This window comes from Talpa occidentalis, unplaced genomic scaffold (genome assembly GCF_014898055.3).
Source record: "Talpa occidentalis isolate TD23 unplaced genomic scaffold, MPIMG_talOcc4v2.1 talOcc4.2, whole genome shotgun sequence".
NCBI classification, from domain to species: Eukaryota; Metazoa; Chordata; class Mammalia; order Eulipotyphla; family Talpidae; genus Talpa; species Talpa occidentalis.
In genome coordinates, this window is record NW_023602073.1 from 74541661 (window position 1) to 74558462 (window position 16802).

The following is a 16802-nucleotide window of genomic DNA, read 5'->3' on the forward strand; positions in this document are numbered from 1 at the left end:
TGAGCTATTGAAGCTATCTTGGGACTATGAGGAAACTAGAAAAAAGAAAGAGAGAACATGTTTTAGTCTTGGTGAAGCAGAAAAATAGCATTATAAGATTTTATGATCAAAGAGCTAGGTGGGCCTCCACCCAAAATTGGCTCAAATGTTAAGACTGATGGTGTCATATGCATCTCATTGAATCTTTCAGAATAGATATCCAAGCAGATCTGAAAAGAGCAGGAGCAGAGGCAGGAGTGAGTGCCCCTGACATTTATTGTGACTGGGGCATACACCAAGGTGGGAATTCAAGCACAATTAGAACTTTCCTGCTGGCAATCTCATAGTACAACTTCCCCACCACCACAGGTGGTAGGGAGAGAGGAGGGAAAACCTAGTCTTTCTTACCAGTGTGGCCAGCTATGGCACAGAAGGGGGAAGCGAGGTGAGGGGGCCTTAAAATCTACCAGTGTTTACAAGTCAAAAATGGAGTCAGAGATGCGCAGAGCCGGAACCCACAGGAGACACACCAAGTGGAGCACCCATGCTGCTCACGCTGCTCTGGGGCTTCCTCTTCTTCCCCAGGCTCTTGGCGCTCTGCACCTGCGGGCTGCGCTGTGGGCTGCCAGAATGACCAGACTCCAACTGCGCGATGATGAGCATCAGGCTGGTTTCTTTAGTGCAGGCTGACTTGGCCACCGGCTCCGGGATCGTCGTCGGTTCCTGGAGCGACATGATCTCCGACAGGCACCGGCTTGCCTGAGAATACATCTGGTTTTTGATTCCATACATGATCTATGACTCCTATGCCATGTACCTCTGTGAATGGCACCGAACCAGGGCCCAGAACCGCAGACACTCCCTCATTACTTTTTGAAACTTCTAATTAAAAATCGCCTCGTGGTCCCACACCATGCAGGCATTATGTTTGCACTTGTGCCAGTCACACAGAAGTTTAGGGGAGAACTGGGGGACTTCTTTGTCGGCTGTATCTTCACAGCAGAACTGAGCACTCCATTTGTGTCACTGGGCAGAGTTCTGATTCAGCTAAAGCAGCAGCATACCCTTCTTACAAGGTGAATGGAGTCTCCATGTCGATCACCTTCCTTTCCTGTCAGAGCCTCTTTTCCCCTCACGTATGAGTCTTATGGCCAATAGCAGGGGCTAAACCTATTCCAACTGCCATTCTGCATCCCTTTCTTCTGAAGTGTGGTCGATGCCTTCCTCATTGCTCCCCAGATCTACTGGTACTCCCTGCTGTGCAAGAAGGCAGTGCAGCTCTTTGACAGTGCCCCGGCCAAAAAGGATGGTTAATCACTTCCAGGAGTCAGGCCGTGAGGGTGCATCCTCATACTAGCTGTCTCTTCGCTCAGTGTTCCACAGGCCAAATTGTGCCCTGGGTGGTCTCAGCCTTTTGAGTATTGGTCAGCAGAAGCGTTTGAGTTTTTCTGGAGAATATTGTATCACCTCCACTTTTCCAATTAAGCGCTAAGCCCTGTCCAGTCATTGGTTCCCCAAAACATTGGCTGATATAGATCTTGGGTTCAGTGTAAATATTCTTCTGGAAGAGCTCATGAAACACAGCAGATATGCTTCAGAACTCAACTGAATCTATACTTGTCGCCCTGCAGAGCAAATGGCAGTTTTGGGGAAAGCTAGAATTTGAGTATAATACTGACAGACAGGGACTACATTTGCCTTGTTCATTATTAAAACCTCAGAACTTAGTGTTTATATATGCCCAATAGGGAAAGCCCTAATTTGCACTTGTGTATTTTCAAATCACTTATAAGGGCACCTACAAGTTCATTAAGAGTTTATTAATTTTGTATGTAAGATAATTCGAACAATGATTCCAACATCAAATATACTCTGACTGTTTCCTAATGTTCCACTGGGTTTTCCAAACTTCAGAAATTTAAAATAGTAAGTGAAATGGAAAATGTCAAGAGGGTCTTAAGAGTAAAAGCTTCTCCAAATTAGGAAAATGAGAGCATGTTTTCCTAAAACAAAACAGTCTAAGGCCACTGAGGACAGGGTTTATTTTTATTTTATACATCTCAATAGTAACTGCAACTGTTACTAAATGAAGTTTATATTGTTAATATGGGCACTTACTATAATCAACATGCCAACTCATTTATTCATTCGAAAGATACTTATGAGATGAATGCTACATTATGTCATATATAAAGCACAAGGGATACACAAGTACTAAGTTGCAGCCTGTGTATTTCAGAAGCTCACAGTCTAGTCAGAAATACTGGCATGCAGCAAATAATCACACTGAAGAGTGATAGAATATGAACAAATTTCCCCTGGAAATAGCTGGTTGAGTAGCAGCTATGTAGGTGAGAATGTGTCAGGGACCGGGAAAAAAAAGGAAGAAAAACAAGACTTTCCTGAATAGTGATTCCTTTTGAAGGGATTTGAATTGAGCAGAGGATCATGGGGTAGCAGAAGATGAAGTAAAATGACAAATTAAATTTATATCGGAAATGGCCTTGTATGTTAGGAGGGGACTTTAAAACTGGGGAGCAAATAAATCTTGCCCATAATAATACTTCCTATAGATACATTTCTTCTTCAAAGAGTTGGGATGTAGAGACCTTTACTCACCTTAGAAGATCATGTATCTTTAATAGCCCATCTCTAATTCATCTAAATTCCAGTCATTGTAAGTTATTAGATATAAAAAATAAAGTGACTTTTTAAAGCAAAGATAGACATAAATGATTTTGAAGGAAAGTCATTGCCTTGCAACTCTGGTCACCTATTCAAACATTCTGTGGGTGAAACAGATGGGTTTACTTACTTTGTAATCAAATTGTTCTAGAAAAATTTGATACTTTTTTTTCTTTTTTTTTTCTTACTGAGATAACATGGGTTCACAACACTATATATGATTTAGGGGTATAGGTTTACACCTCTTCAGATGTATGTTACTATACCACATCCAACACCAAAGCACCCTAATCCTTCACATAGCCCATTGGGCCTCCTTCTCCTGTGCTCTCTACCCCCAATTTCTCCTCTGTAACCTGAGTTCTGCAGTCAGATTCCTAGGGTTTGTTTTGGCATAGTTTTGTCTGTTTCTTTGCTTTATTTCTTTATATTTCACATATGAGTGAAATTACCCAGTATTTATTTTTCTCTTTTTGACTTTGCTGAGCATAATCCCCTCCAGCTACTCCCCTGTTGTCACAAATGGCAAGATGTCCTCTTTTAATTTTAAATAGCTGATTAGTAATCCATTCTTTTGAATTATTTGGAAGGCTGAAAATATCTCTTGTGTCAGCCTCAATTTGAATTTTAGGAATAATAGAACATAATTTGGATAAAAAATACAGTGACTAATGTGGATATTTAAATGGATTAAATCATGGTTGTTCACAGTATTATTTTAATCAAATGTTATTGATCTACCATTCATTTGCATGGCTGTATAACTATAGGGGTACAGCTTCACACCTCAACTCATGTATATGTTTCACTTACCCTCCACAAAAACTCCAATGCCACCCAATCACAAAATGAAACAACAAAAACTATGGCTAATAATATCTTTGTTAACAATATCAACATAATATAAAAACAGAGTATGACCATGCATTAGTGACCTTTAGTTCTTTATATGGAAGGAGTCAGTGCAATCCTAAAAGCTGTCATTGAAATGAATGTGACATCACAAAATGCCAACTGGGGGTACAATTAATCTTGCACATATTAAATACCTAATGATGGTAATATACTTTTTGTCATGTCCAGTAGGCCCAGGGAACAACCAACCACTAGTCACCTGAATGGTAGATCAATAGGAAAGAAAAACCCATAATTCCAATCTTATCTCTTTTGCTCCTTAGTATCTATGAAGATATTAACAATTGACAACCCTAAGACATACTGGTTCTTGTTCAAGTACAGGATCATGTATTTAATGTTTTCTTTACATAAATGTGATAGGAAACCAAGTGTACAGGCTGCTATAAGATATAACCAGACTTTAGGTCACCAGAAATTAAATATAAATTGGAAGAATGTATTTTTTGACCACATCACCCCCTATCCCCTAGGCCCTGGAAACCACCATTTCAGTATAATGATTATAGTTAATAATATTGTATTTTTCAGTTGCTAAGCAATAATTTTTTATTTTTATGACATAGGTAATTGCAATTATGTGATGTGATAGACATTTAGCTTATCTTTTTGCAATATCTACCTGTATCAGATCAGCACATTTGCAACTTTAGCTTACTCAAAATTATATGTCAGTTACATGTCAATAATGCTGGGTTAAAAAAAAATGAAAGTTACCAAAGAGATATAAGTGTAGCCTCAAATGCACTTCTAAAATGATTTACAAAACCATGACTGGGGTTTTAAATCCCACCATTGATTTCATAGAAAAAGTTTTATTGAAATTCATGGTACATTGGTGATTTCCTGATGCCTATCTTTTATTGCAAACTTATCAGAAGAAATTGGATTTTAATACCATAAACAAATGATTTCTTTTAAATTTATTTATGCATATAAGAGCTGGGGTACAGACCAGAGGTGCAGGGAGGGAGTGAGAGGATTCACCAGAGGCAGAGTTGGGAGCAGAACAGGCAGACTGACAGAAATGCACTGGTGAGGGGAACAGTGGGTGAGACAGGTGAGGTCTGCTGTGCCATGGGGGTCAGCTCCCTGGCTGGGGATCGAACTTGTGCTGTAGTAGCTGCCAAGAGCTTAATAGTGCTGAGACGTAACCCCTTGCACCACCAGGGAAGCCTTTCAAACAAATGATTTTAGAAGAGAAAACTTGAGATTCTTCTTGGAAGATTTTTAGACAAAGTATTCACTTCACAACCTTTTAAAATGTTCAGGATTCAGAAGATTCAAGATAATTATCTGGCTACCTGTGATTTGCCTATTTTATCAGTGACTGTCCTATAAAGAACCAAGCTGGAGAAAGTTAAGTTCAGATGAAATAGTTACCATAAGTTTGGAGGTATTTCCTCTGATTCCTAGAAGGATATAAGCCTTTCTGTAAGCTGTGGGAGCTAGATACTGTGGCTATGAGGTCAGAGGATAAATAGCCCCTGTGGATGCAAAGAATAACCCTTTCTGACTTTATACACACAGTGTCACAACAGGAGCACACAGAATGGTATTTTGTATGACACGGAGAAAATAGAAGCCTGCCCAGTTAGATAGCTCCATCAAATATCCACTAACAACTCTGTGGCAATATTTATCAAGTTTACCTGCTCACTTGTCCAGCTGCCGAAAACATAGGACTAATTACTAATGTTCATGAAATTTATGACTTTAGGTGATGGAGATTATGCTTATTATGACTTTAGGTATGGAGATTATGCTTATTATATCTTTAGACAGATTTACCTGGGAAAGTCTCAGTAAGTTCCTCTGGTAACTATAGTCATATAAAATGCAGAAAAGGTCAGCTCAGAATGCATGGCTCCAAGATGGAGCATAATATGTAGAGTGTGGGATTTTGGTGCCAATTTTCAATTATGTGGTTCTGGGATTTGATGGTGATCTAGGGATCTAGGCAGCTCTTTTAGCCAATATACCCTTTACGTGAAACTGGAGAAAGTATGATGATCTTTTATAAGAGCCTCCCTAAGGGTTAAGCAACTCATAATAGAGGAAGAGCTCACTCCAAGGTAGTACCATAGAAAGGGATAATAAAAATGATGATAGTTAACATTTATTGACCACTTACTGAGTGCCAGGCATTTTGCCAAACACTTGTAACCATTTCATGAAATCCTTCCATCAGCTGTATAAATAAGGGCTATTATTGTCCAGGTTTTACAGGTGAAAGGAGTGAGGTCTGAAGTGAGGTTTAAAGGCATTCACCGTGGTTGTGGAGCCATTGAATAATAGATCAGATGGTGCCAAAGAAGACTCAAGGGTGATGGAATGCAGTAAGGCCACTGTGCTGCCTCTCTCAAGGGCAGTGTAGTTAGGTGACAATTTGAGGGTGTCCTTCCCTCAAGTAATACATTACTTTTTAACTATTCCTTATGGTCATCCCTAGAGGTCTCTAGTACTCACTTTAATTTGCCTTTATACTTACAGTAAGTTGAGGGATACCATATATAAAAACGGGTGGAATTTGTCTTCAATTGCAGCCTCCTGGAGAATTACTGAAGCACAGTCTGTTCAATTGTTCTTCCACTTCATTGGTCACAAGTCAGGTATAATTTGAAACTGATCCCCCCCCCCCGTGCATAGAGCGCAAGGAGAGACCCAAGAAAAAGTCAGCCCACTCCATGTTGGTCGGTGATAGTTTTAATAACCAAGACAATTTACATAGAGACTTTGGAGTGACTGTGACACAAGTAGTTTTCTATGTATGTTCCCCAAATCGGAAAAGTTTATATAGAAAGTTAGAAAGAAAAAGAAAAATATCAAAATATAAGGTGGTTTCACTTACAGGAGGTATATAGTGAAACTGAACAAAGGGTCAAAAAAAAAAAGACAAAACTTGCAGGCAAACTACAGATGTAAGGCATGCAGCAGGGGAGGGGAGAGCACAAGGGACTGGTGATGGTTCACGGGTGATGTGGTGGTGGGGGACTTATGGGGAGTCCACCTGAGGGAAGAAATTAAATTTTCTACAAAAATGAACAACAATGTAAGAAAATAAGTTAATCAATAATAAAAAAAAAATAGAGACATGAACTGAGTTTAATCATGTGTACTATCCACATGATCTTAGCAATTTATTCTCACTCAGGGATATGTCCTTGGGAGCTTTGGAGATAAAAGAAGGAACTAGCATTTCTAGGGTTGTGGAGGATAGTAGTGGTGGTGAGGATCCACTAATCATGCAGGTCTAGCTCGTTGGCCAACTTTTTTTTTTTTTTTTTTTTTGCTTGCCTTCCTCAACACACTCTAGGGTGCTGGGAAGCAGTCAGAGTGAGGAATATGGCAGGAGACATCGACTTTGTGTTACAGAGTCTCCCTTCCCCTCCTGCTTACTTTGGACATGTAGAATGATATAGCAGATTGGATTATCTGAATGCTAATTTAAAGGATGTTTAGTTGTATGAATGCAGCAAACTGAGTCTTGCCCACTTTTTCCTCAGTTATAGCTGTGGTAAGTCACTGTTTTGGAAGACAATTCACCTTAGACAAGTATTTGAAGATTCAGGGTGCCTCACAAACACCAGGAAGGCCTATGAAGACACAAATAATTGAACCTCATCCTAGAGTGTCTGATATGCTGAGTAGATCTGAGTTGGGGACCATGACTTTACATTTCTAGTAAGTTCTAATTTGCATTTTAATGCATTGGTATTTCATCACTTCCTCCACTCTCTGGAGTATACATTAATGCACAATTAATGGTGTGACTTTTGCCAGGTAACTCCCAGATGATTCAGATTCATCTGAATAAAGTTCTCAGGAAAATTAGTTGCATTATTGATGCCACTGGTCCTGGGAGCACACTTTGAAATATTCCACTGGACAGGACATTTTCACTCTGGCTGCACATGAGGACTGCTTATACACACGTCATGATACTTGAAGTCACTCTAGACCAATTCAATTAGAATTTCTGGAGACAGGGTCCAGGGATCAGCATTGCTAACCCCCCTCTCCTGTCCTCCATGAGCGATGGAATGAATGTGCAACCTACATTAAAACTGCAGGGTATATGGTTGGTTGTAATTTTCTGTCAGCCATGGAGAATTGAGAATTGATCTATTCTAAAACTTGTTCTGAAATACCGAAGAGAACTACTTAACAAATACTAAATAAATGAAACCTTGATATAAAATAATTATGAATTTTTTTCTCTTAATCACATAAATGGCAGCTGCTGTCACATGACATTTTACAGTGGACTTTTGAATACACAATTCGGTTCTAGTTCCTTGGACAGGAAAAGAGGCTGTAGAAAGTTCAGATGAGGAAATTGAGTTTTACTGTGCCTAGTTGGATGGTTTATTATGAGTGTGTGTGTGTGTGTGTGTGTGTGTGTGTATGTATGTAGGCGAGAGAGAGAAATTACATACACTTATTGAAATTAATACCTCTTTTCCACCTCAGATTTTTGTTGTTTCCAATATTGTCAAGATTTTCTACCAATCCTGACGGTTTGATTATTGCTTAAAGGATATTTGGCTTTCTGACTATTCCAATTTCTCTAACATATCTAAACACTCTTAAATTGGTACATAGTTGTATCCATTCCTTAATATCCTTAACTCTATTTCAAGAATTTTCAGTAAGCATTATTTTAAAGCTACTATGAAACAAGAAGTCAGGAAATGTTTAGATATATATTAAAAAGAAAGAGTTTAGGCCAAATGGTTTTCTTTCTTATGTTCACAGAAATTTATATCAAGCTCATTTCTTTAGTTGTTTTTCCTTCAGACTAAGCCTCACAAATAGCTATTGTTGCTAGGCCCTAACATTGTATGCTGGGCACTAAGGAGGTAAGAATGAAGAAGAAATCAAAGCCCTTTTTCTCTTGGAGAACATATTCTGGCAGAAAAAAAAGAAAACGGCCAAATTAAGTAAAGATTCTATCATCAAAATGAAAATTAAGCAAGCTGAGTAACAAAATCTTGATGTACTGGACTGAACCGTCCACAAAAACTCACTTAAGACATTTATGCTGAGGACTGAATGATAGGAAGTTGCCAGTCAAGCCCTGGCTAGGCATCAGAGAAAGGGCACTACAGGCAGAGAGAAAAACAAAGGTAAAGGACCAAAGATGCATCTGAATCAGGCTTATTCCAGGAGCAGAGAAAAGACACTGAACTAGAGCACAGTATATGAGGAGAGCCGTTCTAGCCAGACTATATGGAGCTTCGATGTCCATGTGACACCAGGAAGACGTCAAGCAGGCCAGTACAAATAAGCACTGAGCAAGGCAGTCCTGTGAGGATCTTGCACCAAATATAGACTTTTTTTAAAAAAAGATTTATTTATTTATGCATACAAGAACTGGGGTACAGGCCAGTGGTGCAGGGGGCGAGAGGATTCACCAGAGACAGAGTGGGGAACAGAATACGTAGATTGACTGTAATACACTGCTTAGGGGAGCAGCGGGAGAGACAGGAGAGGTCTGCTATGCCATGTGGGTCAGCTCCCTGGCCAGGGATCTAACTTCTATTGTAGTGGCTGTGGATAGCTTCATAGGTTGCATTATAATCCCTTGTGCCACCAGGGAGGCCCCAAAATATAGATTTTGATGCCATGCACCTGGGGAGGAGCCAAGGCATCTTTATTTCTCAAAAGCTCACAGGTGATGACAACTTTGCTGGGCCTGGGATATATCTTAACTAGTGGGGTGCAGGCAATTTTACATTGTGATCCATTGTTAAACCAAGGATAGGGGGCCACCAACATTTAAAGGGCTGGTGGGATATGAGATGGAGCAGTGCCTCAGAAATTGAAAAGCACTTCAAAGAGATGCCAGTGTGTCCAGTAGCAGTGAAGGTAGCATGAGGATAGGTGAGTGGACTTGGATTTAGCACCTAATCACCTGTGGAAACTTGTAAGAGTGAGTTAACTTCTAACACTGCTCTGGATAGATTTCAAACTTGATTCTCTAAAGCTGTCACTCCATCCCCAATTCTGATGCTCAGAGACCTCATTCTGTACCTTCCTGAAATGAGTAGAAACCTAATAAGCAGGATCAGCTACTTTCACCTTAAAACCTAAACCTCTCAAATTTTAAAACTCAATTTCTATCCTTTCCTCCTGTTTGAGAAATTAGCTAGAGCTCCTTAGAGTTGTTAACTCCTCTGCCTTGGATTCCTCTACCTTGTCTTACCATAAAAGGTACACCTGCCAGGCTCCCCACTACTTCACTGATCATCAGTTCAAGGTCACCAGTGACCTTGTTGGCCTGTGTTAATGATCTAATCTCCATGTAAGAGTATAAGAAAGGGCCTGTGATAGTCTGCCCAATGAAATATACAGGAAGAGCGATTGGGGCAGGGTGAAGAAATGTTCTTCATGAATTTAAAACAAGACTTTGCGGAAGAAAAACCCCTCTTCAGTGACTAGGCTGTGTGTGGAATATGAGGCCTGGAAGTGCTGTAATCTGGGTGATTCTGGGGATAAGGAGCCCAGAAGGCAAACCAACACCTTGAGACTAGAAAAGCAGGGGAATGGTGAGATATTTTTTGCTGGAAACATAATTGATCCACTGAGTTAAACTATGGTGGAGGGTACAGAATTATGATTCAACATCTATATACCCTGTATCATTCTCACTACAGAATGTTTACTTTCCATTCATCAGCATCTTCAGCATTTCACCCACCCTCCCCCTGCTTCCCTTCCGGTAACCACCAGTCTATTATCTGTATCTAAACATTTTCTGTTTTGTTTTGTTCTTTCATTTGCTTTCTTTATATTTCAATTTTGACTGAAATCATACTGTATGTGTCTTTGTCTGAGCTATTCATTAGCATAATGCCCTCAAGGTCCTTCCATGTTGTTGTAAATGGCAAGATTGTGTCTGTTTCATAGCTGAAGTATTCCATTGTGCATACACTGCATCATCTTTATCCACTCATCAGTCACTGGACACGTCAGCTGTTTCCACAACTTAGCTATTGTAAATAGCTTTGCAGTGAACAGAGGGGTGCACATATCTTCTCAAATTTGTGTTTATATTCTTTTTTATATATGTTTACTTCGTTGTTCATTTTTGTACAATGTTTGATTTCTCCACTCAGGGCTATCACCTAAAATTTAAAAGAGCCTAGCTGATAACACTCTACCACAACAAATTCAAATGATTATTGGTGTTCACAGTAACTCTTCACTTGCTAATTATTTCAACTCAGATTCCTGGCTGGTTCCCAGACCTTTTATTTATGATTTATTTATTTATGCGTAGAAGAACTAGGATGTAGGCCAGAGGTGCTGGGGGTAAGAGGATTAACCAGAGACAAGAGTGGGGAGCAGAACAAGTGGATCTACTGAAATACACTGCTCAGCGTTGCAGTGGGCAAGACAGGAGAGGTCTACTGCCACAGCTGATGGTGACAGCGGTGGTAGTGTGGTAGTGTGATAGTACTGAGACTTAATCCCTATGCCACCAGGGAGGCCCCTGGTTCCCAAACCTTGTATCTTCTTATAGTTGTGATACGGTAGATATTTGTGGTTTATCTATTCAACCCTAAATAACCTGTGACTCTGGGCTATCTGGATTTTATCATTTTAGAGAGGCAAGGTGCATACATATAAAAACAAATAGCCACCTAAGTGCATGTAAAAGGGTCTTTATTAAATGTTGATCATGGTAAATCACATAGAAGGGCATTCTGATTTTTTTGTCATAGGCAGCTTCCATTTACTTGCTTTGTGAATTTTATGAATTCAGAATTTAGAAAATAGCTTTCAGAGTATTTAGTCTTAAAGTCTTTGTTTATAATCAGTCATCTACATGTGATAAAATAAATTACATATTCTAGAACATGTAAACAATATTTACTTTGACTTACGGGCAGATGTCATAGAAGACTGTTAGATATGTATTTCAATAGAGTCATGATTGCTTTGCCATTCTTAAGCCTTTCCCCAGGGCTCACTGTGGTACAGGTTTTATGTGTGGGTGAGTCCTATAGTGACTCCAAGTTTTCCTGGTTACTTGAAATATAGGGGCATTCTGCCTATGGACATTAGGCAGCTTTATGTGATTTTGTGCCTTCCCCCAAAAAAACTAGAAAAGAAACTCTCATTAGCAGAGGTGTTTAAACAGTCTGGGTGGACAAAGGATCACAAATACCGAAAATACAAACTGATGAGTGTGAGTAGGTAGCAGGGAGATATTTTTGGAAATGAATCCATAGACTGATATGTGTGCAGTTAAATGTGTGCAAGACTGCACCTGGCATTTTACTGCTTGTTCTGCCTTTTGAAGAATTTGTGTTTTATTTCAAAACAGCAACGCTTTGTCCTTAGCTGTTTCTATAAGCAGTTTGCTTCAATAGATGCTTTTCCAAATAACTCAAAACTAAGAAACCCATGGTACCATAAGAGATAGGAAAAGTACCCTCAGAAGACGGGGGCATGCCCTGTCATGCATTTAGGACAGGTGTCCCATTACTGTGCCAGAGCACAGGGGCAAGCACTTTGTCAATAGTGACACGCAAGGGAGATGGAGCTGAAACAGTCATGTAAAAGAGCTATGACTTTGGCCCTCCCTGGTAGTTCAGGGGTTAGAGACTGCTCTATCAAGCTATTGCTAGCCAATGTAGCACGAGTTCGATCCCCAGCTCGCCAGGGAGCTGATCCACATGGTACAACAGACCTCTCCTGTCTTACCTACTGTTCCCCTCAGCAGTGTCTTTCAGTAGATCCACCTGTTCTGCTCCCCACTCTGTCTCTGGTGAATCATCTCACCCCTGAACCTCTGGCTTACACCCCAGTTCTTGTATGCATAAATAAATAAATCTTTTAAAAAAGAGCTATGACTTTGTTTACTCCCTTGCACTGCCCTTCCCCCACTGACATTTACCCAAAGGTAGAGTTACTCAGCCCTCCAGATGATAGCCTCCTGTTTTACCACCATCACAACCTGATGAGTTGGCATTTTCCATGGGGATTAATTTGGTTTTGTCAATTATCAGTGTTTCCCTTGTGCTGCTTCTCCATTATTGTATATATTTAAAGTTAACTTAGCTGTAATGATATCATACTGAATTTCTCTTATTTCAGTGGTTTTGATGCTTTTTGAACAGAAAGTTGACAGTACTCACTTTGATATTTCAAGTTTTATTCAAATTTATTCCAAGATAAGATCATCCAGTAACACTGGAGAAGACTACATAAATAATGGAACTGATATTTCAGACCCACATGTAATAATATTGTCCCCACATGATTTGCATAGGTTGTAGAAATGTTTTTCTTAACATAATTCTCCTGCTTAACTCTTCTCAAGTTTGATATATTAATCTTGGCTATTTCTGGTAAAGGTATCCAGTCCAAGAGATAAAATTTCAGCCACTTCAACATCAAAAATAAACATAAAAAAGCCAACCTCAAAAATGTGATGTAATCAAAGTACCCTGAATCAAAGCAAAATAGTTTATTCATGAGTTAAGAAATGTCTTAATATTTTTAGGATCACAATAGTTCCATGAGCAATTTGGAAGTGATCTGAAAATTACAAATGTAGATGATTATTGTATATGCATCAACCTATTCTCATCGCTACAATGGAGACATTGGAATCAAAGCTGTGCCTCCCATTTCTCTATAGCCAAGCAACACCACCACCATGCTGGTTTTTACTGTGACTTTAACTATGACTGATGAAAGGGAAGGTATGGTAAACTAGATGCATGTAACAAACATGGGAGGTCGTAATATGTTTCCAGGATATGGCATCTTGCCATTGACCACAGGCTCTTGGAACAAGATAAAGTCATTGAAATAGTTAACAGATGTTAGCCATACTCGAAATATAAAAGTTCTATTGCTAAAAATTATGTAGGGTCAGATGGCGTTTTGGCGCTTGGTCCATAACTTAACTGACTTGGCAAGTGGCAAGTTGAGATCCGGAGGCATAGCGCATAATAGCGAGGCCACACACTTCGCACACTCTGCAGGAGCTCATAAACCACCGACGATACGTGCACTGTGCTAAGCCAGCTTGATTAAGTATTAACACAGTATTTGATACTTAGGGAAATCTGAAGTCAATTTTCACGTCTACTAAATTAAAAAGTTATTTCTGGAAGAGCAAAACAGAAGAATTTACTACAAATTCAAAGTACGTCTAAAGTTCTATTATTTAGCCTCAACTTGCTGTTTACCTGACGACTGGCATTGCTTTCCACTGACTTCATAATCCACCCAGTTATATTCTTTTTAAAAGTATTTTTTCTACTCTTCTATGCTACTTAACATTTCAGAACAAGTTGACAGTAATGATTTTCAGATGAATATTTGTAGCCAAAATGGATCTTCTCTGCCTTGAGTCACAAATTCATTCACATCAAGCACTGAAGGAGGCTTGAGCTACTTTAGAGTTTGTGGTTTTGTTCACAGCTTTGCAAATAAAGTCACCGGCATCCATCACTTTGTAAAGATTCACACCCTGGTATGGAAAATAAGAGACATCATTTGGAAAGGGGGTGAGCAAGAAGGAAAACAAAATAGATTCACTTTAAATTTATCAGTGATAAACCATTTAAAATTACCAAACAAAATTGCTGCCATTATTGACTTGCAGACAACATTTGTTCTCATGAATCATGTAGTGAATGTTTTATTAGATTTTTCTGCTTTATTAAACGATGTCTTGATGCTTACCCTTGTATAAAGCCATAGGCTAATTCAGGCTGAAACCTAAACTCTAGAAGGACACTAATGGAACTGGAATCCACCTGTAAACTTTCAATGAAGGATAACTAAAGTGATAATGGTTTGGCAGATTTATAGATAAGGACTTAAGGAAAAGGAAAAAATCCCCTTAATATAAAAAAAAAAACAAATTCATAAAACTGTAAGATATATAGGAAAGGTGGTCCCTAATTTTTTAGCACATTCAGAAATAATAATGTTTCTGAACACCAGTGATATTGAATCTTATCGCTAATATGATATTGAAGGAGGTAGGTGAAATAAAATGTAGTATTTAGTATACATCTGGAACTTGTTTGCCTGAGAGGCTGGACTGTCTGAAAGCATAAATAGGATCAACAAAGGCTTAGATAAATCCATGGATGACAGATAAGCAGTTGGGTATGACGGCCAAGTTCAGTGCATGTTCCTCATCTCTCCATCTTGGTGTAACAAAAGGTCACCATCAAGGTCCCTATCCAGCACCTTTGCTGTCACTGAGGGAGAAAGAGTATTAAGCAGATTAACCAGAGATTTGCCCTCATACAGTGTTTTATAAGCTTCTATGACCTCCCTCAACATGGACTAGAAACAATGTGGATTTAAAATTGAACAGAATCAGGCTTCCTTTCTATGAGGGAGTAGTTTTTAATATTTATGTAAATACGTCATTTTCTTAGACAAACATAAATGCTCATAGGGGCTTTTCATAACTGATCATAGATTATCATTTTAATGTAGCTAATTAATTTTTGATCACCTTATCCTTTGCATTTTACTTTAAAAATGATCAAAAAATATTTTGTAAAGTGACACTTTTAAATGAATTTTACTACAGTATAAAGTGTTTTGAGGTTACCAGTATTTGCTTTGGTTTGAGAAATTTGGCTTTGTCACAATAAAGCTTTAGGTTGAGTACCTTAACATGTATTTTAGGTTAACATTCTAACTCAATGATACTTAAATTTTATAAATAACTACATTTATATTTCATTTCTGAATTACACTGAAAAAGGGACCCTAGGAAGATTTCACTCACTAATGTTCTTCCCTTAACAAGAATTCTATTTATAAGACTTACGTAGTGAAATTTTTTGACGTCATACCAAAGACAAAATTCACTTTGACTTTTCTTTCCCACTGAACGAACATATATCATTATGAAATAAGTGATTTAAAAATAAGTGCAGCTCAATCAGATACATAAATATTTCTCAAGTACTGTGACATTCTGTATTTTGAGAACCTCATGTAGAAGGTAACCTCTGTCTCTGAGGTGCTTATGTTCAAAGCAGGAAGATGGACCCTTAAAGAGAAAAATCCTGAACTACACAGTAAGTCACTGATAGAGGGAGACCCAAAATGGCTGTGAGGGCAGAGGCACAGGGCAGTCAGTTCTCAGAGCAAAGAGGAATGTGTGAAGGAAGGGTGTAAGTCCTGACCTGAGTCTTCTAGGAAGAGTATGATTCATTGAGGAGGTGGATGGCTGTGATTCCATAGACAGAAGGATAGTAAAAGACATCTGAAAAATATTATGGAATATGTGAGGAATCATGGCAGAGATGGCTAGAAAAGATGTAATAAGCCATATTATGTGGTAAAGCCTAGCATAATTATGTGACTAAAACCTAACCTGACATAATTATAGCAAGGGCAGTAGGGGAGAGACATCCAAACAATATATTTTATTTTTTAAAAGATTTTATCTACACAAGAGCTGGGGTACAGGCCAGAGGTATGGGAGGGTGAGAGGATTCACCAGAGAGAGTGAGGAACAGAACAGGCAGACTGAAATACACTGCCTAGGGGAGCAGCGGGCAAGACAGGAGAGGTCTGCTGTGCCATGTGGGTATCTCCCTGGCCGGCCGGGAATCAAACCCATGCTGCAGAGGCTGTGGCGAGCTTCACAGTGCTGTGCTCAACCTGCTGCACCACCAGGGAGGCCCCCAATATATTTTAGATGTCCAATTAGCAGCTCTTTGTATATGATTGGGCATGAGAATCAGAGTGACACTGAGTTCTACAGAGAATCCTGGCTTGTTAGCTTGGGATACTGGTTGAATTGTAGTTGCTACCCATGTAACAATCATTCTTGAATTGTGAAATTCTCAGGAATGGGATATGACTAACATGCATTTGGGGCCTGTATGGCCTGATACATATTAAGGATCAGCTGAGTTCAATTCAGTTTTCTCAATCTCCAAGAAAGGATTATTATTGCTGTTCAGTTTCTTGATAGTCCTATGTTTCTGATATTATTAAGTTATGGAAATTAAGTTACTTTTTAAATAAAATATTCCTAGCCAGAGAAGGCAGGCAATAGCTTTTGGGTTTTTAGTGCCTAATGATGTCAGTCTTTGAATTAATATTATGGAGCATCTCTTTGCAATAAACATGAGTATGAATAAGTTGTAATAAATGCTCTCTGGCTGCAGGGCATGCAAAACAAAGCAATAAGATCATTATATAACTTTATGTTAGGT

General features: G+C 39.0%; 1 protein-coding gene and 1 pseudogene across 10 annotated transcripts in view; one reads left to right on the plus strand and one right to left on the minus strand.

Moving 5' to 3' along the window:
- The first annotated feature begins 523 nt into the window (after positions 1-523).
- LOC119252578 (TLC domain-containing protein 3A-like) lies at positions 524-1293 on the plus strand (annotated as a pseudogene).
- Positions 1294-13744: 12451 nt separating this feature from the next.
- Positions 13745-16802, minus strand: part of HMGCLL1 (3-hydroxymethyl-3-methylglutaryl-CoA lyase like 1) — a 255407-nt gene continuing 252349 nt past the window's right edge. For all 10 annotated transcript variants that reach the window (XM_054698883.1, XM_054698886.1, XM_054698885.1 and 7 more), the window contains one exon: positions 13745-14074. In XM_054698883.1, coding sequence (XP_054554858.1) covers positions 13973-14074 — 102 coding nt within the window. In that variant the 3' untranslated portion in view covers positions 13745-13972. The remainder of the gene's footprint in view (positions 14075-16802) is intronic.